This window comes from Salvelinus namaycush, chromosome 30 (assembly GCF_016432855.1).
Source record: "Salvelinus namaycush isolate Seneca chromosome 30, SaNama_1.0, whole genome shotgun sequence".
NCBI lineage: Eukaryota > Metazoa > Chordata > Actinopteri > Salmoniformes > Salmonidae > Salvelinus > Salvelinus namaycush.
Genome location: NC_052336.1, coordinates 14607160 through 14634827, shown reverse-complemented (window position 1 = coordinate 14634827; position 27668 = coordinate 14607160). Strand labels below are relative to the sequence as shown.

Sequence of the window (27668 nt, the reverse complement as noted above, 5' to 3'; positions counted from 1 at the left end):
CACAACAGAAAAAAACATTTAGCCACGACTTGTTGCTATGCAACCGCAACGCCACCCGCCAGATTCAGCACAACAAAATGTCTGAAAGAAGAATCCATGACGTGAGTCAATGTATTGTTTCAAACAACTAGCTACAGTATTATACTGCTAAAAAAACGTTAACATACCCATTCACAAGTTAAATACAAGAATAACTAACTAGCTATAGCCACCTTTATGTGTCCTAGCTATATCGCTGTTTAAGATCTAAATTAGCTAACTGCTAGCTAGATAGTTAGCATGCTAGCTAAAACTATATTATACGCAGCCTGACTTTCAACGAAAGCGTTGTTCCTTTGAAATGTTATATGCCTGTTGACTAAAATAACCAACAACTACTATATTTGTAATTAGCTACCTAACTTACTACATTTGTTTATTTAGACCAAAAGATCCATGTCATCCAAGGCAGAAAGGTCTCAAGGAGGAAAATCTGTGAGACGTCCAGCCTCTGTCCCCTCAAAGAAACCATCCACGATAGACCTACTTGCTAAAGAGGAGGAATACAAGTAAGGTTCCTTGCCCAAACATCTGTACCCATTGCCAAACACCTATTGAGTCAATGTAGACTGTATCATATGAGATGCTGTAACCAGATGGCTATAGCAATAAAATAAATAATATTTCTCCCATTCCAGACGTATAAATGCAGAGCTGGAGGCAAAAACAGCCGAACTAGTAAGGCAAGCAGAACAGGTTATGGTAAGTGGTTTAAGCTAGCTACCTGACCAATTGACACTCTTCAAAACAACATAAAACATTCATTTTTAGACATATTTGTTTTATTTAAACATTCTATTTTTTCAGAGTGACCAAAATGAAGTCTTGTCAAAGCCAATCTCTTTCCACCTTGATGTTGACATTGAGGAGGAGGATTTCAAGTAATAAAATATTGCATTGCTTTAAACGTATAGCATTTCAGTGTAGTAGACTGGATAAGAATATATGAGAACAGCCTATAATACAAATGTATTTGTCTTTAGGAATGTGAACATGCTGGAATCTTCAGTTATGAAGCCCACTACTAAGGTGCAGTATTCAATTCAGTTTGATAGGTAAAATGTAACATCTCAGAGACGCAAAGGTAATGCAATCAGTTAGTAAAACTGGGGAGGAATCTCAATTTCATTTCCTTGATTCCTCCGTCCTCTCCCCTCACCGCCTTTTCAAAACCCATTGAATGAGAAGGTCAGAGGGGAGGGACCTCTGACCTTCTCATCCAATGGGTCTTGAGAAGAAGGCGAGGAATCAAGGAAATGCAATTGAAATTCTCCCTAAATCATATTTTCATTGCTCAGGTAATGCCAAAGAAAAGGGTCACATCAAAATCCAATTCACAAAACAGACCTGGAAACGAGAGAAAAGCACAGTAAGAATGTTATCCTTATCACAAACGTTCACACAAATATCTATTGGAAACATTAGAAGATTGTGAAAGGTTATGGCTTAATGAGTGTCCAGCATTGTGGATATCAGTTCCTTATGTTTGACTTTTTCAATTTTTTGTTTGAGTTGTATTTTGTTTATTTGTTATTTTATTTCAGAACAACAAAGGCAGCTGCAATTGAGGATGTTGCGGTTCTTGAAGATTTTGTGGATTTTTCCTTGGCTAAAACAATACGTAACATTGAGGGGAAGCTGGATGATGGAGATACTCATGACAATCTTATGGAAGATATCATGCCCAGTGTTGGGGATGAGATGGGATCAGGTGAATTCTGATTTCATTTATTACACTTTCTGTGTCTTTCTCACACATTCACATCTAGAGCACAAGAATGGATCTTTGCAAAAACATAACAAAGTTATTTATCAGAGTTCCAGAATATCAATTGTTTCAGCCTTCTTAGTTTGAGCTTCTCGCATATCCTTAAAATGATATCATCTCGGATATCCTAAAAATTATATAATTCTTTATGTAACTATAGTATAATATTTTTTGTGTGTGCTCTGTTTTAGATGCTCAAATCCGTTTTCTCAAAGCAAAACTTTGTGTAATGCAAGAAGAATTTAACCGGCTATCATATGAGTGCAACAAAAAGGTAATGATAGAAATATGAGAGATGGAAATTAGCTATATTTTTGAGTAAAATGTAACATTGAAACAAGTATAAAACATTTATTTGTTCTAGGATGATGCAAACAGTAGTTTAAGCACCAACATAAAGGAGGTGGAGGAGGATCGAGCTAGACTACAGAAGACCACAAACATTCAGCAAACCCAGATAGAGAAACACAGAGCTTTAGCGGAGGAGTCAAACAGAAAAGGTGATGGGCTCCAGCAACAAGTAACTGCTCTACAGAAGGTGGGTGTCAAGGATAAAAGTTATTACATTGATTCTCTTTCTAGTTAGTCATTTTGGTAATATTAAACAGCACATATTGTAACCATGAAAGTCCATGAACAGTGACTGAGAGAAACCTAGACGTGTGTAGACAGCAGTTGAGATAGCTGTTAATGTCTTATTGCTGAATGGGGAGGGGGACGTTATACAGCTTAGACAAGGTTGTTAATGAAGGATGAAATCAACCCCTCAGCAGGGGAATGTCTGGCATGGTCTCATTAACATGATCAGCCTGTAAGGTGAACCTCTCCTGCAGCTGGCGATAGTGCGGCGCTCATGTGACAGATATCTTTGGAATTCAGAGAAATCCCACAGCGACATTTCCCTCGCCTTGACTAGGGGTGGAGTAAAACATGGTTGTATAATATTTCCCACTGGGAGGGATCACAACAGAGACATACACTGAATGTACAAAACATTAGGAACACCTTCCTAATATTGAGTTGCACCCCCTTTTGCCATCAGAATCGCCTCAACTCGTCAGGGCATGGACTCTACAAGGTGTCGAAAGCGTTCCACAGGGATGCTGGCCCATGTTGATTCCAATGCTTCCCACAGTTGTGTCAAGGTGGCTGGATATACATTGGCTAGTGGACCATTTCACCTGGATTCACCTGGTATTTTTGTGTTGTATTTATTATGAATCCACATTAGCTGTTGCCAAGGCAGCAGCTACTATTCCTGGGGTCCAAACACACCAAAGCACCTACATTACATATAAAACAAAATATAAAACAGTGAACTATGTTTGTACTGAATGTGCTAAAGATAAAACAGTACATCATATAACATCCCTAGACCACCACATATCCACAACACAAAATGTTCAATACCACCATACAACAATATCACAATGTGTGCGTTGCATGTGTCTGTACCTTTGTGTGTCTCTTCACAGTCCCCGTTGCTCCATAAGGTGTATTTTGACATGCTTTTTAAATCTGATTCTACTGTTTGCATCAGTTATCTGATGTGGAATTGAGTTCCATGTAGTCATGGCTCTATGTAGTACTGTGCACCTCCCATAGTCTGTTCTGGACTTGGGGACAGTGAAGAGACCTCTGGTGGCATGAGTGTCTGAGCTGTGTGCTAGTATTTTAAACGGACAGCTTGGTACATTGAGGTTGTCAAAACCTCTTACAAAAACAACTAATGATGAAGTCAATCTCTCTTCCACTTTGAGCCATGAGAGATTGACATGCATGTCATTAATGATTGCTTTCCGTGTACTTTTAAGGACCAGCCGTGCTGTCCTGTTCTGAGCCAACTACAATATTCCCAAGTCCCTCTTTGTGCCCCCCCCCCCCATCTTAGCTACTGTTGTATCAATATGTTTTGACCATGACAGTTTAGTCACCTCAACTTGCTCAATTTCCACATTATTCATTCGGAGACGTTGAGGTTTAGGGTTTAGTGAATGATTTGTCCCAAATACAATGTTTTGGAAATATTTAGGACTAGCTTATTCCTTGTTACCCATTCTGAAACTAACTGCAGCTCTTTAAGTGTTGCAGACATTTCAGTCGCTGTAGTAGCTGACGTGTATAGTGTTGAGTCATCCGCATACTTAGACACACTGGCCTTACTCAAAGCCAGTGGCATGTCGTTAGTAAAGTTTGAAAAAAAGCAAGGGACCTGGTCAGTGTCATGGAAAGAGCAGGCGTTCCAAAATGTTTTGTACACTTCGTGTATGTCCACTCACAAAGAAAAGAAGAATGAATGGTTGATGGCTTCCTATTGCTTAGTCACAACAATTATCGGTTTAAATTAACTATTAGCATTTCATTTCTGAAATATAAAGTTAATAAGTAACTGTGATGACAGTCCGTTTTTGTAGATATCTAACCAAATATTACCATTATCATTACAGTGCTTTTGAAAATGTGTGTTGGTGCGCTATAAAAACATTACACAAAATGCTTTTACTGAATTAGCTTGTCCCCCTCTGTGTGTTTAACAAAGGAAATCGAGGGTTTGAAGAGAGCACAAAAACAGGCAGCAACCAATCACAGTGCCATAGAGGTAAGACTGAACAGAGCCTTGGAGGAAGTTGAGAGGTCCAAGACACAACTGACCAAGATCAAGCAGATGAGCAAGGTATATTAAACCACACCACCAGTGCATTTAGTGATCACATCAATCATAATTTACACTGTAAATTGTATTGATAGATAGTACCATGCTATTAGTATAGTTCAGAGTTTGGTATTCAAATTTGGCTTCTGTCACTTGTTGCATAACCCAGGTTAAATAGTTTTATGTTTATCCTTTCCAAAAGGACACAGCAGACCAGGAGCATAAAAAAATAGAAACATTTAAAGCTGAAAACAAGAAGCTGGAAAAGCAAAAAGCTGAACTGATAGTGGGTTTTAAAAAACAGCTCAAATTGATTGATATACTGAAAAGGCAAAAAGTAAGTCTTCATATTAAATGCAAGTGATTAATACAAGGCAGTATCATTATTGATATTTCTCATTATCAAACTGACATATTTTTCCTCTTGCTTGAGCAGATGCATTTTGAAGCTGCCAAGATGTTGTCATTTACAGAAGAGGAATTCATGAAAGCTCTTGACTGGGGGAAATCATAAAGCAATACTGAAAAATGTATGTAATACAATCGTGCTTGCCTTGAATGTATTCTTATGGTTAGCTACAACATTAATTATGTGGCCTTTGACATTGTGTGGAAGTTATGTGTATGTATGCATTGCTCATTTATACAGAATATATTTGTAATGCAGTTGGATTTTAAAAGTTTAACATTTTATTACAATAATGGGTTAAATCAATTTAAACTGTAGTTGCATCATTACCTAATAAAGGAAATTGTGTTTTTTTTAAATTACCAAATGACTTCAACTGAAAATTGCTGCACCTCCATGATAGGATTTATGGTGTTGTGATATGCAGCTAGTGGGATACAAATTAGTCATTGCAACTTAATACATTTGAGTACACCATCGCCATAAGAAATCCACCATTTGATACACCAGACAGCATCTACCCAATAATGCCATCTAGTGGTGTAGTATAGAAAGTGGTTATTCATCATCTCCCCAGCCCTCTTCATCAAAGATGTCAGCCTGGCGCTTTTGGAAATTGCTTCTGAAGTCCTCATCAAAGTGTTCAAGGTCATCTTCCCAGAATATGCCCTTAACATTTGAGAATAACAGTCAGTTTCAAAAGTGGAATCTTGCTGGAGCAACATTGCATCAAAAGTTGTTTTTTTTTAAGATTTTGGACCAGAGTTTACCAGAGTTGAAAGAAAACACTTGCAGTAGAACTAAAAACTAAGACAACCTCCTCTCCTTTACCTTAGGTAGATAGCCCAGTAGTTTTGTGGCATGGAGTTTGAGAAGTCTACCTTTCCTCCTCAATGATCTGTCGACGCAATGTCTCCCTCTTCTGTTCCATTGCTCTTTCTTCAGCCTCATGTTCCTTGGGAAGAGAGATCAAACTTTACATTCAACAAATGTTCCTTAAGGTACCTACCTCTGAGGCAGACAAAACAGTGTTAAACAGAAAAGCTTCAGTTACAATAACACCACTTTGATGTTGATAAAGAGTGCACAAGTGTGTTCATGATTAGAGCAATATACTGTACCTTGTCAGCCAGGTACTGCTGGCTCCTGTCCTCCAGCAGTTTCTCCACAGCCCTCTTGTGCTCAAGCTGCTTCATGCGAAGTTTCTGCGCATTCATCTGCTCTATGCGGTCGTCCTCAGCAAACTTGGCCATCATCATCTGCCTGAAGGCCTCCTCCTCCACCTTCTCAGCCTGCCTCCGCATTTCCTTGAAGGCTATTTGCTCTTGGCAGGTCTGCTGCAACTCCAGCCTCTGTCTGATTCTCTTCTCCATATCTTCCTGTTAACCTGTTTAAAAAGGGTTGAATCCTCTAAAGGCGGTTTGGAAATTTAGGAAATTATAAAATGTGAATATGCTTGCTTACGATTTGTTTCTGCCTTGCAGCCTCGGCTTGCTCCTTCTGACAAAGCTCTCCACGAACACGCTCAATCTCGTCACGCTGCTGCCTCTCCATTTCAATCTTCTCAGTGAGCTAGAAGACATTCCTCAACAGCCATCAATATTGTTGTAATAATTTCTCACTTTGTACACAAAAAAAGACTAGAACATATTCTTAAATATGAACATAGCCAAGTGTTTTGCAAATTAAGTGACTTTTCTCCCTCTTACCATCTGGTGAAGGTGTTCTTTTGCCTGCCCTCGTTCTGACTTTCTCCATTCTGCTCTTCTCCTTAGCTGCTGGTAACCGGCAAATTTCAGGATGCGTCTGCTCTTAGCCTCCATCTTCTCCCGCTCCATCAGTCTCCACTCAGTCTGCTGGCTCTTGAACTCCTATGTACCTTTGAGTGGCTGTTATCTTCTCCTGTCTTAACTGCCTCTCCCTGCAAATAAGGTAATTTGATTTCATTATATACTGATCACTTGATCAAGCAGGAAACTTAAGACAAATTGTGAAAACAGACTGCCACTCCACTCACATTTGATCCTCCTCATAGATCTGCCTGATGATTTCGTCAACCATGAGTTTCTCCTTGAGGAACTCCTCATAAGCCTCCTGTCTCTTGTGCTCTTTCTCCTCCAGCTGCTGTTCCAGCTCCTGCTGGTACTGCACCACCTCCTCGTAGCGCTTATGGTCTTGCTTCTCCTGCTCCACAGAGGCCCGCTCATGGTCGCTCTTCATCTTACGAGCAATATCAGCCTCCAGACGCTAATGTCAGAGAAAAATATGTATTCACAAAAAGCACAACCAACAAGTGTTTTGGTTCAAGTCTCAGATGTCCCTTCTAGCCCGGGAAAGCCTGGCTTACTTAGCACTAACAGCTAGGTCAGGGGTTTTCAAAGTGGGGTCATTTTAATAAATATTACTAGCACCCACAGAATCAACCAATTTTAGACAAGGGATCTGTGTAAGTTGAGGGTGCAATATAATATAATATCATGAATCGCTATTGATGTTCTTAATAAATCCTCTACGGGATCGTTGTCCCTATACTGGGACAGTTGAGCTAACGTGCGCTAATGTGATTAGCATGACGTTGTAAATTACAGAAAACTTTCCAGGACATAAACATGTCTTATATGGGCAGAAAGCTTAAATTCTTGTTAATCTAACTGCATTGTCCAATTTACAGTAGCCATTACAGTGAAAAAATACCATGCTATTTGAGGAGTGCACAACAACTTATCACGGCAAATGGTTTGATACATTCACATCTGAAAGGTAAATAATGTACTTACATTCAGTCTTGCTCTGATTTGTCATCCTGAAGGTCTCAGATCAAATGTATCATGGTTTTGATAATAAAATACATTTTTATATTCAAATGTAGGAACTGGGTTCTACTGTTTGAAGTTTGAACCCCTGCTGTCTCTGGCTCCACCCACCCCGCCCGGCCATCTAGATGTGTGAAAGTTAGTGTATAAGCTAATGATCCATCATGTATGACATTTCTGGGAGTGTGTAAACTTAAATGTTGTATGTTCTCTATAGTTATGTAGTTGAAATGTATCAATTGACCAATTCGGCACATTTGGGCAGACTTGATACAAAATACTGTGCAGTATTGCAATGCTACACTGGATCAATCTGAAACTTTGCACACACACACTGCTGCCATCTAGTGGCCAAATTCTAAATTCCATCAGCGCATGTTTTTTGTTTGTATTATCTTTTACCAGATCGAATGTGTTTTATTCTCCTACATTAATTTCACATTTCCACAAACTTCAAAGTGTTAACTTTTCAAATGGTATCAATAATATGCATATCCTTGCTTCAGGTCCTGAGCTACAGGCAGTTAGATTTGGGTATGTCATTTTTGGCGAAAATTGAAAAAGGTCAGATCCTTAACCAGATGCACGTGTGCCTGGGAGGCACAGGGATATAGTATCCACAGTGCTCCATCAATGATCAATTTGTTCAACTGGATTCTTCTTGCATTCCTCAAATGTTGTTTTGAACATAATGCACTGTAATTTAAGCTTTACAACTGAAATATTCTCTCTGCCTCAAGGCAAAATGTGTAGAATTGCAGGAAATTTACTCTAAAATGGCAACATTTTATCTGATGCCAAAAGAGTCTTAAATGTTATTTCCCAGTGACCGAGACTTGTGCATTGCAGTTATAGTAAAACTGCTTGTATCCTGTTTGTTTTTTTAATCGCACTGTAAAGTAGGAGTTGTGTTCTGATATTCTGAGGAGGCTATCACAAAAGTGGTCCCCGACGCAAACAAGTTTGAAGTTTGGGAACCTTAGAGCTAGCTAGGTAAATTAACTAAAGTTAGCTAACGTCGTTAACCATCGAATAGCTAGAACATTTTCATGGAAAACATAATCGACAACCAAGTTATTTACCATCATTGCGTGGAGCTGTTGCAAGCCTCTCGTTGATTTGTATGTTTCACCAGTCAAAAAATTAATAATCACTTTGCTCCATTTGTTTTGCTTCCAGTCGTCTTGGTAACTTTGTGCCTAACAATAAACTTGAACGTAATTGGTTAAAAAGTCTGCTTGGTCCTCCTGTCTTCCCTAACGTTACAGGTACTGTGCAGAATCAGTTAAATTATTGACACAATAGTTAATCACAAACATCAGACAACATATCACCCACCTATCCATCCACACACAAGTCCCAATTCTCTCCCATGCTATGACACCCCCTCCAAACTATCTAAATACAATATAGTTTGTACAATGGATATCTATGTATTTTGTAGTTTAATTTAAAAAAGGACAATAATAGGATTACCCCGGTCTAATTAACTCTGAATACTTTTCTAAAATAATTTGTCCAATTGGCAGGTCCTTAAGGGTGGGCCTGATATTACTTGATTTCAGATTACTGGTATATAAAAAAAGTTATAATTTGATCGATGCTGGGGACAGAGTTATTGTCAGTAAAGCTGTCAAAGTATTATATTACAATCCCTTAAAGTATTCACACTCCTTGAATTACTCAATTTTGTTGTACAGCCTAAATGTAATATAGATTACATTTCGATTTTTTTGTCACTGGCCTACACACATAAAAGTTGAATTGTTTTTCGAAATGTTTACAAATTAATGAAAAATTAAAAACTGAAATGTCTTGAGTCAATAAGTATTCAAATCCTTTGTTATGGCAAGACAAAACAAGTTCAGGAGTAAAAATATGCTTAACAAGTCACAAATTGCATGGACTCACTCTGTTTGCCATAATAATGTTTAAACATGATTTTTTTAAATCACTACCATATCTCTGTAGCCCACACATCCAATTATCAGCAAGCCCCGAGAAAACTGAGGATGGATCAGCAACATTGTAGTTACTCCACAATACTAACCTAATTGACATGCATCCTGTTTGCAACAAGGCACTAAAGTAATAGAACAAAAAATGTGGTAAAGCAATTAACTTTCCTTCTCAATGCAAAGTGTTATGTTTCGGGCAAATCCAATACAACACTTTACTGAGTACCACTCTCCATATTTTCAAGAACAGTGGTGGCTGTATCATGATATGGGTATGCTTGTAATTGTTAAGGACTGGGGAGTTTTTCAAGATAGAAAAGGAATGGAGCTAAGCACGGACAAAATTCTAGAGGAAAACCTGCTTCAGTCTGCTTTCCACCAGACACTGGAAGATTAATTCACCTTTCAGCAGGACAATAATATTAAACACAAAGCCAGATTTACACTGGAGTGAATGTTCCTGAGTGGCTGAGTTAACAGTTTTGACATAAATCTACTTGAAAATCTATGGCAAGACCTGAAATTGGTTGTCTAGCAATGATCAACAACCAATTTGACAGAGCTTGAAGAATTTAGAAAATAAAATGGGCAAATGTTGCACAATCCAGGTGAGGAAAGCTCTTAAGAGACTTACCCGGAAAGACAGCTGTAATCACTGCCAAATGTGCTTCTACAAAGTATTGACTCAGGGGTGTGAATTAGATATCTGTATTTCATTTAATACATTTACAAAAAATTCAAAAAATGTTTTCACTGTCATTATGGGGTATTGTGTGTAGATGAGTGAGAATATTGTTTTTAATCCATTTTGAATTCAGGCTGTAAAATAAAACAAATGAGGAATACATCAAGGGGTATACTTTCTGAAGGTATATGTCCTTGAAGCCTGAAAAATTATGGGGTCATGATATCACTTGATTTCAGGTGATCCAAAGGCCATTTAAAAAAAAATCCTTTTCACAATGATGCAGGGACCATAAAACAAACTCAGAAGCCTGTAATTTTCTTTTTATCTTGCCTTTACAGAAAGGTTATTCAACTCTTACTCTGAGGTCCGGAGCCTGCTGGTTTTCTGTTCTGATAATTAATTGCTCCCAGGTCTAAATCAGTCCCTGATTAGAGGGGAACAATGAAAAAATGCAGTGGTACTGGCATCAACATCCAGAATTGACTTTGAAGGTTTTACAGGATTTGCATATGCATAGCAGTCAAAAGGGAGACAATCTTTGAGTTTCACTTTTCAAAGTCTCTTGCTCCTTGGTTGAAACTGTCATATACTGTCAGCCATTCTATAAAGCTTGTTCCCATTGAGCATCATTAGCTGACATTTGGAACACTTGCAAACAAATACAGATAGAAATTACTGGGGGTGGGGGCTGTGCATACGTGAGGTGTTCTCACTTCACAAGGTGGCATTGCTCCTCGAGGTGCCCTGAAATTTGACAGAAGTGTGCCTCCCTCTGAGACCTCATCCATAAATCTTCAAAACGACTTAGCCTGAGGTGACAACGGAGTATTGTTTTTGGGCCTACTGTGCCCCGTCAGTAAAGGAGATGCTGAAATAATATCTGAACGAATTTAGTCTCTGCTCTCATTTTGTTTTTGTTAAATTTCCCTCAAGAAAGTAAATAAAGATTGAACAGTGACATACAGTCTGGAGGATCCCACAAAGGAAACAGATAAATCTAGGTTTTAGTTTACTACTACTGTAGTGGTGTACCCTTTCTGCACTGTCATGTCCTCCAATACTGGTACAGTACAATCCATTGATCACAAGACAAACTATCAAGCAATTCTGGTGAATTGATGTTACACACAGGATATAATAAAACAGAATAATTAGACATTATTACTTCCCCATTCTTGTCTATTTTAAGGATGCAAGAAAACAGTCTAGCTTCACTGCTTGGGATAATTCTGTATGTATTATCTGCACATGCTGGCCAAGAGCGACACCTTTGCTGTCACCTGTCAAAAAAATTTAATCCATCTATAGCTTGTTTACACATCAACTCATGTCACCCTTCTCCCTCAAGCTTTTTGCATCCTCAACCTCCCCATCAGCTGAAAATGTACCAAACACAAGATGGCACAATGATCACATTCATAGCAAAAGTGAAGACATTTCAGTGCCAAGTCAACACTCCTGTCAGTGTTAAACCTATCAAGATGCTAATTTCTAACAACTATTTGTGAGGTAACTGGGTAATCAATGCATTTCATTACTTTTCATGTAAGCTGGGCAGTGATGAGCCTACAGTTGATCACCTCTCTCAACCATAATGAGCATGGACAGTCCGTTCTTAATCAAGTCTCAATAGCAGATTTCATACTGTATTACCAAAGTTTATTTACATGTTAGCACGACTGCAATGGAAACACTGAGGGGATTAGATTACCTGGTTGCCCACAGTGGGAGGAGTTTGCACTGGGTGAAAAGTCATTGCATTCTTTTTCGAGCCAAGTGTCCCGCTCTGGCTGATGGCAAAGTCATCTCTGACGTAGGTTAAGCACATGGAGTATTGAGTAGGATACTGGTTTCAAATGAAAAAGTGATTGCTTTTGATCAAAACACCATCTTCCTTCCCAATGAAAAAAATGCTTGAATTTTCAAACAAGTTATGGCAAAGTGTTTCTTTACGATACACCATGCTGCCCTGTTGACAACATGACCGAGCGGCGCAGACTACTGTGCGATTTGAGAAGGGCACCCCCCCACTGCTTTTGCCTGTTCACGTGACGGGCCATAGACCGGTGCGCCACAGTTCCTTTGAATCAAACTCCCTCGATGATTCAAGTCCATTGGACTGCTCTCAAACTACAGACATACAGATGATCAAAGCGAAAGTGATGGATTATAGTATATTAAAAATACACAAAAGCACCTATGAAATGTCAATGGAAGTGGAGGAGGTATTCAAAATAAACAAAAGGCCTATATCTACCAGTGGAAGGATAGTTAAGATATTTCAAGGATTTTTCACACTTGAGTACAGGTTCAGATCAAGGAAAGCATAAACATTCAGATTTTGTATTTTTCGACACTACAGAAAGTCAAATTATTCACAGTGTACCATTTTCACTTTCATTGAAAGCTTACAACCAAATTGTAAGTTTGACAGACGGAAGTCAAATCTTGCACTAATGTTAGAAAAAAATGATACATGTTTTTCCAAATGCCAAATCTAATAAACACATAGCACATCTCAGCTCATCTCCATCTGGTCAAGGACAGTCAAGTTTAAGAAAATGGGGAAGAGAAATACATTTCAATGGTATGCAGTATTCTTAAAAATACATCCGGTCCACTTCTCACTACTCCGAGGATGCCGATCCCTTCAGTGTTTCAGGACTGGAGGGAATGTCTTTGTCGTCTGCCCTCTGATGCGGGATGACAGCTGGACTTTGAGAGGATGAGATGTCCTTTGCTTCCACGATATCTTTCACCTCTTGGTCTACAACCTTTAAGGGGATGGTCTCCAGGGAAGCGCTGACCTTACTGTCGTCAAAGCTCACAGATTCCAGTTTGCTTAATGACTCATGCAAACGCACCGTCTCCCCATCTAACTCACAGGCCACAGAACTAGTGGGGGACCTGGTCGCTGACTGCAAAGCCCGCTCCTCCCTCTGCTCCCCCTCAACTGAGCTTTCCATGGGACCTGACTGCAAAGACTGTTCTTCCTCAACTGAACTTTCCATGGGTGTTTCTAGCTCTGTAGCCTGTGTGACTCCCTGGCTCTGATCCACTGTAGAGATATGTGGAAGCCCTTGCACTTCTGCCTCTCCTAGCTGGTTAACTGCTGCATCGTCTTTGTCTAGTAGAATTACAGCACCTCTTCCTGACTCTTGGGTCTGAACATGCATTACCTCTGGCCCATCCCTTCTTTCAGCAGCTGGGGTGATACACAAGCCATCAGAGGTCTCCACCAATCTGGGAACGCTGTGAAAGAAAGGGGGGGGGGACACGTACCAAATCAATCTAATCGACTCCATCCAAGATGGGAAAAATATTTCTAGGTTCTATTTTGTGTGGACCATCCTTAAATTACCTGTGGAATTGGTCAAAAGCACCACTCACTGTGGCAGTTTCAGCATTCTATGTAAAAATAAAAAGAGGTGCTAGGTTGAGGAAACAGTTCAAAATCAAACATGTGTGTTTCTCAGGTACAATCCAGCTAGAGTAGTACCTGGATATCAGGGAACATCAGAGCAGAGATCCCTTGCTTATTTCTGAAACAGAACAAAAGAGAATCACGACAAATCCATTAAACGTAGAGCCCTTTTAATAAAACTACTTTGGAGATAGCGTTAGAATATGGTAATGAAAACTTCAAATTCATTTTCAGAGCATAATTAAGACTGGCTTATCAGCACAGAATTAGTATCCAAATAGTTATTTAAAAAAAAAAAGTTAAATTAATCATGAAGCAAAAGGACCAATGTCCTTGTCCAGACAAATCATTCTTCAAACGAACAGGCATTTAGCATAAATATCAATTAACATTGAATTGTACAAATTAAAATCTCAGGAGGAACAACATATTTATGAAATTATTACATTTGAACTTGATCTCATGTGTATGGTTAGTGCGTTTGGCTTCTCAAAGGAATAAAACAAGACGAGGATATTCTTGCAAAAGAGATTCAACAATGACCTTTCATTTCAGCAGCTTCCCAATGACAAAATGACCCAACTTTAGGCACACATTAATTAAGCAATGTTCTCTGGTATTAATTAAGGCCAAAGCTCCCACTTGCATTTGCGAAGGTCTTTAAAAAAAAATCCACTTAATATGCATCCCAATTAGCTTAATGTAAAAAGTATATGGTAAAGATTTCTCAAAATAATGGATGCTTCCAAACTCATAGGTCAGGGAGTTGGAAGTCTCACAAGTACTTGATCAAATTCTGAGATTGTCATTACAACACTATGAGGGGTGTTACTTTTATTTTAGGATGTTCTCGTTATCTGCTGCATTGGAAGAGTAGCTACTCACCCTCTAATGCCGTCATCTACAGCACCACCTTCTCCTACAAGACAAGAAAAACGTGACATGCAGACAGGTTTTATTATATGAACAAAATGCGACGCCTAAGCATCTGGTTGTGAAGAATGTGATAAACCTTATACCTTTCTCTAGTATGACCTTACAGACGTGGTGTGGTCTGTCAATCAAATGCTTGCTCATGAGGTCAGTTCCATGCGCATCAGCCAGGAAGTCACAGTTCAGACAGACAAGGGTTAAATTCCTGCAAGACAGCAAGTAAAATGTGATTCATAATGAACCTAATGGAATAGAATAACCTAGCACGGTACTTAATTTTGGTAATATTTGGTGAAAATGCAACACTACATAAATAAGTCATTACCAAAAACGAAAGTGCAGAACAATGGCAACATTAAAGAATTGATTTGAGACCAGATTTTTTTAGTTAGGGACACGTACCTTAGGACAACTGGGATTTTCCTCATTTTCCGGAATCTCTCTTTTGAGATGGCACTATGGAACCTGACAAAAATATATTTGTATATATTTAATATGGATTAAAAAACATGAGCTGGCACACACCCAGAAAAAATAGTTTGTGTGGAGGTGCTGACTAACGGCGAATAAACTATAAACTATCCAAATAAAGTCACACACTCCATGTATAAACTCCCAGCAATTTAATGGGTATTTACCAACGTTTTGGCATCACTGTTCCTTCCTCAGGGTGATTCAGACTGACTTTATTTTTTATAGTTTATAATATAAACAATAAAAAACATCCTCCCTGAGCCGACTAGGTGAAAAATCTGTCGATGTGCTCGAGCAAGGCACTTAACCCTACTTACTTCTTTCTGTAAGTCGCTCTGGATAAGAGCGTCTGCTAAATGACTAAAATGTAAAAATGGACATACACACTGTTCACAAAACATTAAGAACACCTACTCTTTCCATGACAGACTGACCAGGTAAATGCTATGATCCTTTATTGATGTCACTTGTTAAATCCACTTCAAATCAGTGTAGATGAAGGGGAGGAGACCGGTTTAAGAAGGATTTTTAAGCTTTGAGGCAATTGAGACAGATTGTGTGTGTGCCCCATTCAGAGGGTGACTGGGCAAAAAAATATTTAAGTGCCTTTGAACAGTGTATGGTAGTAGGGCGAACCAGTTTGTCAAGAACTGCACACTGCTGGGTTTTTCCACGCACAATTTCCCATGTGTATCAAGAATGGTCCACCACCCAAAGAACATTCAGCCAACTTGACAACTGTGGGAAGCATTGGAGTCAACATGGGTCAGCATCCCTGTGGAACGTTTGACACCTTGTAGGGGTGTTCCTAAAGTTTTGTACACTCAGTATATATATGCGTTATGAATCTGATGCTCAAGGAGCTTTTACCTTATCATGTGGTTTCCAAATGAAGTTTTGCAACTCGTCCGATACTTGCATGCACCACAAATGGCAACCATGGGATAGTGACTATAGAAGTCATGAATCTCCGAGTAGCACTCAATGCAGGTGTGTCGTTTTTCTCCAGTACTAAAAAAGTAGAGAACTAATTAAGGCATCATTATTTCATTTATATCTGAAGTACTATTACCTTCAGTAAAACATTCTGAGGTGCATTATTAAACATACAAGTTACTTGATTGGTGTAATATATTGATAACCAGGGCTCTGAAGTGCGACCATTTTGGTCACATATGCCCCTAAATATTTTGCTGTGCGACCTGACATTTTATTTTGGGAGCACCTTGCGACTATAAATACAATCTCCCAGATAATAATTGTTGTAATGATTAGGCTTCGCCGTACCGTTGTTTGAGTGAACTAGACATAAAAGCAAGCACATATTCGTTACTGTCATGGTTACACTGATCACTACACCGAAAACACATTGTTTCTAGCACAAACTGGTAAAAAGATACAACCCATATTACCAGCACAATGTTCTATTGTGAATTGGTTATACATTCATGAACCATTTCACAAGCTGTTCCAAAACCACTCGCAGGCATTTGTTTCCTGATGTTCAGTCATGTAACCTCATTAGCTCCTAACTTGAAGTTGAGAACACCAGTGCTACCAATGAAACGTTTGAATGTAGAGCCCTGTTCATAACCAACCATGAAAAGAAATCGTCCCTGACCATAGTTTAGTTTCTATAACAGAAAATATGTAGTTTGCATCATGAGGAAAAAAACAAGTTGACTGAGTGATGTACCGACCTGAGACTCTGCAACACATAGTTGTTCTTCTGCTGCTTGAGGAGCTTTTTGCTCACTGCGCCCTTGCCTTTCCCCCCACTGCTGCCCTGTGTGGTAGATGTACGGCTCTGAGCTTTTACATTGGCTGCCTTCATGCCTGGGACCTCTGGTATGACACTGACACTGGATTTGTCAGCAGCACGAGCGGAACTGGGCGATGGCCCTGTCAGAGAGGCCCGGATAGTCACCTGAAAAATGTAATATTAAAAAAAGAAAAAAAGAGGATCAAATTAAGATTATCTGAATTCATGCCGTTATTTAAACGTTTGTAATAGAACTTGCTTTCAAATGAGGATTTATTGCGGTTGCCATTGACTTTATCTATATTGTAGATACTTGGTACAGCGCTATTGACATGTTTTCCTAGACTAAATAAGAAGAGTTAAACCTTGGTTCCAGGAGGAAGGCCCTCCAGAGCTTTGGGTTTTTGGAAAGTCTTATGGTGCTGAGTCTTGTGATCCACTCGCTCCTTGTAGGTGAGGAAATTCAGCCTGCATTTCCCGCAACGATTAATTCCTTTTTTCTGGCGAATTGACAAAACAAGTACAATAGAAAAGCACGAGTCAAGATAACACAAGACTGCATATAGATAGATAATAGGTTTAGCTATTTCTTTGTTCTATGGCTACATACAGTGATTTGTGGAGTTGATTTGTTTTGTTTTTTGCCAGAGAGCCCGTTAGGCAGGTGAAAGGAAGCAGACATTGCTGTAAGACAGTTATGTATTACAGCAAGGTGTTCAGCAGACAACCAAATCAATCCAACCTCAGAATGAAAGCCAATAGGGTAACACAAGTGTTCATTTTTTTTTTTTTTTTTAATTCAGCCAGCTTTAAAAGTCAAACTGAGAAAAACTATTTGCAGCATTCACTGCTTTATTAAGAGGCTGAACCATCAGGAAACTGACAGGAAATTACAATGTGTGCCAGGTCAGTCAGAACATGAGCCCCATCAATCAAAAATGACCCAATCAACATATTTATTGATCATGGATTGTTGCACATATTTAATAGAAAAGTACCCAATATAACTAAACTTCTTACCTGATGCTTCATATAGTGCTGCATGTAGACATGACCACTTTTAAGAACTTTAAGGCAGAAAGGACAAAGGAGATCCTTTGTGTTTTCATGCACCGTACGGAAGTGTGTGTCCACATCGGTAAAGAATGAAGACCTGTAGTTGCACACCTGGAAGGAGACAATTAAAGTATTAGTTTGAATCATAAAAGGTTCAGGAAGACTGCAAGTCAAATCCCTTCAATAATTTGAATTACATGTTTCAATTCCTGATTGTAGTGCCAGGGCATCTCTACTATCAACTGTGAATAACTTTTCTTTGTGAACAGACTAATATAAAAACATGATTGATAAACAAAATTTACCTGGCAGACATATGGCATCTCTCCAGGCTTGTGATTGTCCTTCATGTGTTCCAGGAGCACTTGCTCAGACTCAAAGGCTAATTCACATATCTTGCAATTGGCTACAAAACAAGAACAAATTACTAAAAATGGGCCCAACTTGTTAAGGACAGATTGATTATAGTTAAATAAATTAAGTTATGTACAATGTATGATTGCTTGAGATGGTGTTCAATACGTTAAGGTGAAATGTATGGTTTCACTGAAGTTTCATGTTGGTTGCTATTGACTGGTATGCCTACTTGAAGATTCAACCATGCTGTGGGCACTCTCGACGTGGCACTGCAGCTGGAATGGGGTTGAGTACTGCCGGTAGCAGTGTTGACAGGTAGTGTGGCTTTCCCAGCTCTCACTGTTCTGCTTCTCTAGCTCCAGATGGTGCTTCATGTGGTTCATGAACCTACAAGAGTCCCGCAAAGTGCAAGATAAGACAGCAATAGCAATGTAGCGTCAGAAACCACAAATGCCAAAGAAACAAAGATAGGTGTGAGCTTTGCCATTTATCTTTGTTTTTTGCATTGTAAAATGTAATGTTATTTTTAAACAAGCTATTAAAAAAGAGAAAAATGTGTAACTACTATCCAGTCGCTCAGAGCAAATTTCATTAAAATGTTTGTGAATATATTGTAAAAGCTCATTAGCTTTGTAGTCAGACGTTTCTTTAAATAATAAAAAATATGCATACATACATGCATAAATAACTAACCTACTTCAACCATTTGGAAAAAGAAAAACGTAATGTACTGAGCCAAATTACAGTGAAGCCGTATTCAACAACACTTCAACAGATCGTGGCCTATGTGCAACACCAAACCTGCGCTTCGGATCCCCATGGTTTAAAAAAAGAAATTAGCAACCACTCCTTCCTAAGCATGCATAATTGCCATTATAATACCGCCAATTACGCACAGCTTTTTGTTTGGCTTAATGATGTGGTGTTCCACGGCTGCACCGAGCCGCACGACCTCTACATATAACCGATGCACTGACAAGGCAGGCAAGGCCCATTTTTCAGCCAGCACAGTCTGTTACCTCAGCTCCCCTAATAGGGATTTTTATGCAGACCAACTATGACCTCTGCTGCCAGACTGGGTTCAGTACAAATGCGTCTGCCCATTAAAAGGAGCTTACAGAGGCTTTTCTTGCAACGTTCTGAAGCAAAGTTATTTAATCAAAGGAGCAGTTCTTACACTATCCAAACTAGCAGCCATTATTCATCTCTGGCCCCAAGTGGGAATATGAGTTGATAATGTCATCCATCTGAGGGAGAAAACTGTGATGAGGGCTGAAACACATTGGATCTCCTCTCTTCACATCGAAGTTAATCACTCTCCATGGGCAGAGGGCTCATTTAACACTTGTTCATGAACACCATTTCCATGCACCAAAACAGTACAGTAGACATTTGGGGTGAAGTATTGACGAAAGGCTGGTTGATGTATCCATCCATTACCAATAACATTTAGCAGTTCATATAAATATAGAAGATATGTCCACCAATCTGCTTATTGGTGACAGTAATTGTGTAATGTAAACACGTGAAATGCCAAATGTATTGTTTTCATTATACCACTGGACAAATAGGATATAAAAGTTCCTTAGATTAGAAAATGACCTTGTTTATACAAAACACATTTTGTGCAGTAGACACTTTTCGCCATAATCGTATTATTCAGGAATACAGTGGCTTATTGAAAACAAAAGCAGACCTGCATAGCAAGCAAAGTCTCCTGTAGTTACCTGACATTGTTCTTGAGTACTTTCAAACAGCTCTGGCACTTATAGGTAAATGGGGTCTTCTGCTGCTGCAATTTTAGTTTGTCTCCCTCAAATCTACCATAGTAGAAGTCTGTGACAAGCATGATGCGCTTGCTTGCAAAAAGGTAAGTAGACTTCGGGGTTGAGGGGAAGACACACTCCAACAGGTGAGGACAACATTTCTGGAATTAAAGTAATTTAAATTAAAATAGGCTGACAAATTACAATCTGCAGAGTTGATATTGTAGTTTTTTTTTTTTTTAATGCCTTAAAAAAGGCTCTGGTTCATGCACTAATAGCAAGGCTCGACATTAACGCTTGTCCTCTTGTTCGGGACAAGTAAAAAAATATATATTTGGGACAAGAACAACGTTTTTACTTGTCCATTTGGACAACAAATCTATCACAAATCAAATAATTATGCCGATCAGAATTAGATGTGAGAAGCAAACACTGAAATAATTTTCAAATATATATATATATATACACACATATAAATAAAAGGTCTGCACGTCAAAGTGTAATTGATACAGTGGGGCAAAAAAGTATTGTCAGCCACCAATTGTGCAAGTTCCCCCACTTAAAAAGATGAGGCCTGTAATTTTCATCATAGGTACACTTCACCTATGACAGACAAAATGAGAAAAAAAAATCCAGAAAATCACATTGTAGGATTTTTAATGAATTTATTTGCAAATTATGGTGGAAAATAAGTATTTGGTCAATAACAAAAGTTTCTCAATACTTTGTTATATACCCTTTGTTGGCAATGACAGAGGTCAAACGTTTTCTGTAAGTCTTCACAAGGTTTTCACACACTGTTGCTGGTATTTTGGCCCATTTCTCCATACAGATCTCCTCTAGAGCAGTGATGTTTTGGGGCTGTTGCTGGGCAACACAGACTTTCAACTCCCTCCAAAGATTTTCTATGGGGTTGAGATCTGGAGACTGGCTAGGCCACTCCAGGACCTTGAAATGCTTCTTACGAAGCCACTCCGTTGCCCGGGCGGTGTGTTTGGGATCATTGTCATGCTGAAAGACCCAGCCACGTTTCATCTTCAATGCCCTTGCTGATGGAAGGAGGTTTTCACTCAAAATCTCACGATACATGGCCCCATTCATTCTTTCCTTTACACGGATCAGTCGTCCTGGTCCCTTTGCAGAAAAACAGCCCCAAAGCATGATGTTTCCACCCCCATGCTTCACAGTAGGTATGGTGTTCTTTGGATGCAACTCAGCATTCTTTGTCCTCCAAACACGACGAGTTGAGTTTTTACCAAAAAGTTCTATTTTGGTTTCATCTGACATTCTCCCAATCTTCTTCTAGATCATCCAAATGCTCTCTAGCAAACTTCAGACGGGCCTGGACATGTACTGGCTTAAGCAGGGGGACACGTCTGGCACTGCAGGATTTGAGTCCCTGGCGGCGTAGTGTGTTACTGATGGTAGGCTTTGTTACTTTGGTCCCAGCTCTCTGCAGGTCATTCACTAGGTCCCCCCGTGTGGTTCTGGGATTTTTGCTCACCGTTCTTGTGATCATTTTGACCCCACGGGGTGAGATCTTACGTGGAGCCCCAGATCGAGGGAGATTATCAGTGGTCTTGTATGTCTTCCATTTCCTAATAATTGCTCCCACAGTTGATTTCTTCAAACCAAGCTGCTTACCTATTGCAGATTCAGTCTTCCCAGCCTGGTGCAGGTCTACAATTTTGTTTCTGGTGTCCTTTGACAGCTCTTTGGTCTTGGCCATAATGGAGTTTGGAGTGTGACTGTTTGAGGTTGTGGACAGGTGTCTTTTATACTGATAACAAGTTCAAACAGGTGCCATTAATACAGGTAACGAGTGGAGGACAGAGGAGCCTCTTAAAGAAGAAGTTACAGGTCTGTGAGAGCCAGAAATCTTGCTTGTTTGTAGGTGACCAAATACTTATTTTCCACCATAATTTGCAAATAAATTCATAAAAAATCCTACAATGTGATTTTCTGGATTTTCCCCCCTCATTTTGTCTGTCATAGTTGAAGCGTACCTATGAAGAAAATTACAGGCCTCTCATCTTTTTAAGTGGGAGAACTTGCACAATTGGTGGCTGACTAAATACTTTTTTGCCCCACTGTATGCATATTGGATACAGCCTCATGTCCAGACCGATACTGACATGAGGGAGGCGGCAGAAAATGTAGGCAAACGTTAATGAGAATTTTAATTACATTAAATACAGGCTAAACGGCAGTCATGTTTGACAAATATAATGAAGGATAATTAACATTAATGTCTGAAGGCTTGATTCTGTCAACATACTCAAGGCACTTTGTTCAGATCAAATGGTCACAAGACCGGAGAGTGAAAGACAGTGCATGTTGCGCACTGCACATCACTCACCTTGAATCTGAGCGGAGGGGGCCAACATTTTGAAACTATTTCACAATAAACTTAATTGTTTAAAACCTGGACGTTTCATGTCCAGGTTTTAAACAATTAAGCATGTCTTACCTTGTTCCAAAGTAGTCTAGCCTAGGCAAAATATGACCACAGAAATGTTGAAACCAGAATTTCTCATGTTCTATTAGTTTTCAAATCAATATTATTTTCCAACAGCCAAAGGCATAATATTAGTCATGAGTAAATCATGCCAGTTTATACATCTTTAGATCTCATTTCTTAATTTCTAACAGATATTTTCATCTGTCATATGAAACCGCTCGCACATGTGGAGCGCTTTTGAAAAAGGTGTTCTCACTAATCGCATGTTGGAACATTTGCACATAGCCTACAGCCATGAGCTTATAATATGAAGAAATAAAACTAACATTGTTTATTTCTTTTTTTAGCCCCCCCTTTCCAATTTCGTTGTATCCAATTGTTAGTAGTTACTGTCTTGTCGCATCGCTACAACTCCCGTACGGACTCGGGAGCGGTGAAGGTCGAGAGCCATGCGTCCCCCAAAACACAACCGCTTTTCAACACAGCGCACATCCAACCCGGAAGCCAGCCGCACCAATGTGTCGGAGGAAACACCGTACACCTAGCGACCTGGTCAGCGTGCACTGCGCCCGGCCCGCCACAGGAGTCGCTACCCTGCCGGCCAGACCCTCCCTAACCCGGACGACACTAGGCCAATTGTGCGCCGCCACATGGGCCTCCCGGTCGCGGCCGGCTGCGACAGAGCCTGGGCTCGAACCCAGAGTCTCTGGTGGCACAGCTAGCACTGAGATGCAGTGCCTTAGACCACTGCGCCACCCGGGAGGCCAACTAACAACATTTTAAGCAAAACGGTCTGATCTGTTGCATCAGCCTCATTGCTTCAACAACAAACAAAAAAAAGTGCAGCGGTTGTATTTTTGGATGTCATCCCAGAACTGTCCCAGGGTCTGTTTTGAACCGCATACATGTTTTATCGTCCCAGGGACACCCTTTAATATATAAAAAGACATAAAAAGTATTTGGTTGTAATTGTAACGTTGCCATATTTTATAGGCTACCAAGGATGGCCAACTATCCTCAAGGTTAGCCTTAAAAGGGGCAGTGGTGTATTTTGAGACACAAATTAATATGCAAAGACACGAATAGGCAGAATGTAGCCCAGCAAAAAGTATATTTTTTATGGTAAAAAATATATATATATATATATATATATATTTATTTTGAATAGTAGTTCATTGCATCATACAATGATGTAAAAATGGTGTTAGCCTTTTTTTGGGACAGCAAAAAAAATCTGTCCTCCTTGTCCGAAGTACAAGCAGCTAAAAAGTTAATGTCAAGCCCTGAATAGTTGCGTTATAGAATATTTATGTAAAACCATGTGTCATAGCTAAAGGCATGCATTTTAGAATGACTGAACTCACCACCATGTGATCTTTCATGACAACTTGTTGGTAGAAATCAAATTTACACTTTGGACATTTTTTACAAAAACGTGCCCCATTCTCTAATATCTCCTGGGCGTGGGGAGACCCTGCAAAAACAAAATTTCAGTTGTAAAAATAAAAAAGTAACAGTGCTAATGAATCTAGCTAATAACAGAACATGCAACTGATGTAAGGAAACCCCTACCTATGTCCTGCTTAGCTTTTTTAGCTGTGCTGTTTTGGTCTTGAGGTAAACCTCGTTTGCCATAGTCTGTTTAAGGGGAGAAAAAAAGATTCATACTTATTATCACAAGTCACATGCTATCTTCAGATCATGAGGTCACACAGAGGGTCAGGAGTTTTCCTGACCACGTGACCTGGCCAGGAATATCTCTGGGTCAAACAAGTAAGATATTTTGGCTTACCCCAGCTGTTGCCTTTGGCTTGAATAACTGGGGACACAATCTGGAGGTTGGTAGAATTTGAGCGGTTGGGCTGGGAAGACAATGCAGCAGGGCCCTGCACATTGGACAAGGTCACTACGTTGTTGTGGATCATGTGCACTTGAGGCCTGTGGATAACCCCAGGTAAAGGCTTCCCTGGAGTCACCTGCTGCAGAATGTGCTGCTGGCCTGCTGAAAAAACACATTACAAATATGAAACACGGCAAAAAGTTTACTTGAGGGCATAGATTCACTAAATTCATTTCCAATTATTAGTCCGCTCTGAAATATAAAAGTGTGCTATGTTTTATTGCTTGCCTGCTAACAAGTTAGGATGTAATATTTCAATTTTTTACCTGGAACCACAGTGAAAGATGTCCCAGGGGGATACTGTTTCCCAAGGGAAGCGAGGAAAGCTGAGTTGGCCGGTAACTGTGGTGTGGTCATAATGTAACCCTAAGAAAAAAGCCAAACCGTTTTTATTAAAACATTGCACCAACACCATTACAACCAAGTTACATCTCTATAACTAAACAGGTGCCCAGTCAAAGCTCTTCTGTCCCAGCACCACAATCATGGAAAAATCTGCATTTTCCTACTAGCACTGACTTTGCTGATAACTACTTTATTGAGGGAGCATGTACTTACTACAACTGATCTGTGGTTGTCTCACCTAGCTATTTTAAGATTAATGCAGTAATTGTAAGTTGCTCTGGATAAGAGTCTCTGCTCAATGGCTCAAATGTAATGTGCGTTTTTTTTGCAATGTATAGCAAAGTGAAATAAGGGATATAGCTAAAGCAAAACACAATATACCTGGTTGTTGATAATGATGGGCTGTGGTGGTACTGCTGTTAAGGGTCGAGGTGCATTGTTCAACCCTTTCCCTGGAATTATGATGTTCTGTGGAACTGGACCCCGAGTGATATGAGCTTGGGGGGAGTTGTGTGTCATTGTCATCCTAGAGGCTCTTGGTCTCCCAACTCCGCCACTTTGAACTGGGGTGGTCTTCACATTTCTTTGGTTGTTTGCTTCAAAGACAGGTCAGATACATTAACAAGAGTGGTTCCTTTTCAAAGCAACACAATCTATATTGATAATCACATTTACCAACTTTGTAGAGCAACTAAGGGAAAATCATCCAATGGAAGGATATTGTGTATGCAAACTAGAGAAAACAGACAACAGTGTCGGAGACCTAACATTAACTGAACCATACCAAGAGAAGAAAACATACTTGGCCTGGTGTTAATGGTGCCCTTTGAAGTACTAAGCTCCCCAACAAATATAGGTTCATCGTCGTCATCATCATCATGTTTACCGTCGCCTAACAAATTATCTTCTGGTGTCTGTCTCTGCCACGGCTCCAGCTCCTCTTCCTCACATTCCATAAAAAGCTCGGACATTGTGAAGCTGAAAAATGTATGAGTTACATTAATGTTAGCTAGAAACAAACTGTTAACTAGCTAGTTAGTCAAACGAAGTTAGCTATGTTTTCTTCAGCTAGCTGCGAGCTAACGTTAGCTAACATGGTTTGCGTACCTGGCTAACTAGCTAGTAGGAAAAGCTAGGAAACTGGAAACGTTGATTCCTCATAGCCGTGCGCCCGCGCGACTATTTAGTTAATGGACCTCTTGCTTATATCCCGTCGAAAACCCATAGCTAGCTACATCAAAAAGCTGGAAATACAATGCAGAACACCACATAGTTAAGTAGCGATACTCTAGTTATCTACCAAAACGTCCAGTTGCCATCTATTTTAGCTCACTACAGTAGCTAGCTAACTCTGCTAGTCAGCCATTAATAGCTACAGTGTGGGCAACCAATCATGGCGTCTGGCGCGACAACACAACATCGATCTCTTTGTTCCAACTTCATTTTCTCTGATGCAGTAGTACTAAGAGATGTTTAAATGCTATTCAACAATACCAACATTCTAAGTATACTAGTGGTCAAGGTCAGAGTCCACTTACCTTTTAATCTAACGTTTAACTGAGTGGTTAGTCCTTAGTACAAAATGAGAAATACCTTCTATGGAGCGCCTGTGAATGTTGTGGTGGCTGATGGGAAATTTGGGGTTTGCTGAGAGGAAGGTTACCACTGCCTCAAAATTAGCTATATCTTTAAAATCCATGAAAACAACAATTAGTTAGAGTTGGCAGTTTGGTTTAACATCACATTTTAAGAAGATAAATTATATAAATAGGCATGGTTTATGACTTTGTGGAAGTGGTACCTAGTGACAAAAAAGAGGAAGAAGCGAAGCGAAAGGGTTTACTCCGCCCAAAATCTCCTTCTATTTTATAATGGCGGTTCGCAAACAAACACCGCCCAAAATCTGTCCACGTTTTAAGCAGATCAGCTTAATTCTTCTTCTTGAAATGTGTATTGGAGGATCACAACCAACTGAAGGGTGCATACACCGCCACCTATTGTACTGGAGTGTGAGGCCATCTATTTATCTTATCTAGCCATGTGTTTCCGCCTACCAACTAACCCTACACCCATTAAAACCTCACCACTATTCCACAACTTGTTTTTGGTCAGTTGTGAACTCGTCGGCAACTACCTAACAAATCCTGTGAAAGCACTGTAGCACTTAGTCACAACGTTCCTATGCTGTCCCTTTGACAATATAGTCACATACAACCTATAGGTCCCCTGTCTGTCACAAATATTGAATGAAATTCCATTTGAATTTACTCTACCTGTTGTCCACTGATTTTGTCCTTTTGTGGGTAGATATGTATGACAAAATATCCTCAGGAAAGTATTATTAAACCGGCTTCAAAACTTGTGTCTCCGTGTTAGCTATCGCGGTTTTCTTTCTCATCACCTGAAGCATACGCACAAGACGGAAGAACGTGCACACAATGCATGCGTACTAACTGAAGTCTTGCAGGTGTTTACATGTATATTTTTGCGCATGTGCCAGGTAATAGAAATGTCAATGGGAGTACCAGCGTTTGGAAAGGTTTGTTTAATAATACTTTTCTGTGGATGTTTTCTCTCAAATTACAACACACAAAATGACCAACCGCACAGACAACCGATAGAGGAAGTTTAAATTAAATTGTATTTGAAATTGTTTATTTCTTATCAATAGGGCTATCTTCTGTATACCACCCCTACCTTGTCACAACACAACTGATTGGCTCAAACGCATTAAGAAGGAAAGAAATTCCACAAATTAACTTTTAACAAAGCACATCTGTTAATTGAAATGCATTCCAAGTGACTACCTCATGAAGCTGGTTGAGAGAATGCCAAGCGTGAGCAAAGCTGCCATCAAGGCAA

The 27668-nt window shown here is 39.6% G+C and overlaps 2 protein-coding genes and 1 pseudogene across 5 annotated transcripts; 1 reads left to right on the top strand and 2 right to left on the bottom strand.

Moving 5' to 3' along the window:
• The first annotated feature begins 49 nt into the window (after nt 1-49).
• tex9 (testis expressed 9) lies at nt 50-5469 on the top strand. Its single transcript, XM_038969635.1, has 12 exons — nt 50-101; nt 424-548; nt 678-741; nt 847-920; nt 1023-1068; nt 1338-1408; nt 1584-1750; nt 1999-2081; nt 2172-2345; nt 4347-4481; nt 4663-4797; nt 4897-5469. Exons 1-12 carry the CDS (start codon nt 78-80, stop codon nt 4972-4974), a joined length of 1176 nt encoding a protein of 391 aa, XP_038825563.1. The 5' UTR covers nt 50-77; the 3' UTR covers nt 4975-5469.
• On the bottom strand, nt 4713-12156 carry LOC120024813 (annotated as a pseudogene).
• Nucleotides 11971-26629, bottom strand: LOC120024898 (zinc finger protein 280C-like). Of its 4 annotated transcripts, XM_038969255.1 has the most exons (21): nt 26345-26629; nt 25914-26050; nt 25609-25784; nt 25188-25402; nt 24728-24827; nt 24354-24563; nt 24134-24199; nt 23926-24035; nt 20062-20261; nt 18564-18721; nt 18283-18383; nt 17942-18088; nt 17287-17421; nt 16860-17086; nt 16030-16170; nt 15088-15150; nt 14772-14890; nt 14638-14671; nt 13828-13870; nt 13690-13736; nt 11971-13580 (listed from the first exon to the last, which is right to left on the bottom strand). In XM_038969255.1, the coding sequence occupies exons 3-21, from the start codon at nt 25775-25777 to the stop codon at nt 12956-12958; spliced, it is 2910 nt and encodes a 969-aa protein (XP_038825183.1). In that variant the 5' UTR covers nt 25778-25784; nt 25914-26050; nt 26345-26629; the 3' UTR covers nt 11971-12955. The 4 variants fall into 4 exon arrangements, with proteins under 4 accessions (XP_038825183.1, XP_038825182.1, XP_038825181.1 ...); XM_038969254.1 differs by lacking the exon at nt 25914-26050; XM_038969253.1 differs by lacking the exon at nt 26345-26629 and having other exon boundaries at nt 25914-26168.
• Between the last annotated feature and the right edge of the window lie 1039 nt (nt 26630-27668).

Bases quoted from the DNA above. Each gene is read 5' to 3' on its own strand.
- tex9 (XM_038969635.1), top strand. From the start codon at position 78: ATGTCTGAAAGAAGAATCCATGAC. The intron at 549-677 runs GTAAGGTTCCTT...CTCCCATTCCAG, and splicing joins GCTAAAGAGGAGGAATACAA to ACGTATAAATGCAGAGCTGG. The intron at 742-846 runs GTAAGTGGTTTA...CTATTTTTTCAG, and splicing joins GGCAAGCAGAACAGGTTATG to AGTGACCAAAATGAAGTCTT.
- LOC120024898 (XM_038969255.1), bottom strand. From the start codon at position 25,777: ATGTCCGAGCTTTTTATGGAATGTGAGGAAGAGGAGCTGGAGCCGTGG. The intron at 24,200-24,353 runs GTAAGCCAAAAT...CCCCTTAAACAG, and splicing joins AGCCAAAGGCAACAGCTGGG to ACTATGGCAAACGAGGTTTA. The intron at 14,891-15,087 runs GTACGTGTCCCT...GCTGTCTTGCAG, and splicing joins AAAATCCCAGTTGTCCTAAG to GAATTTAACCCTTGTCTGTC.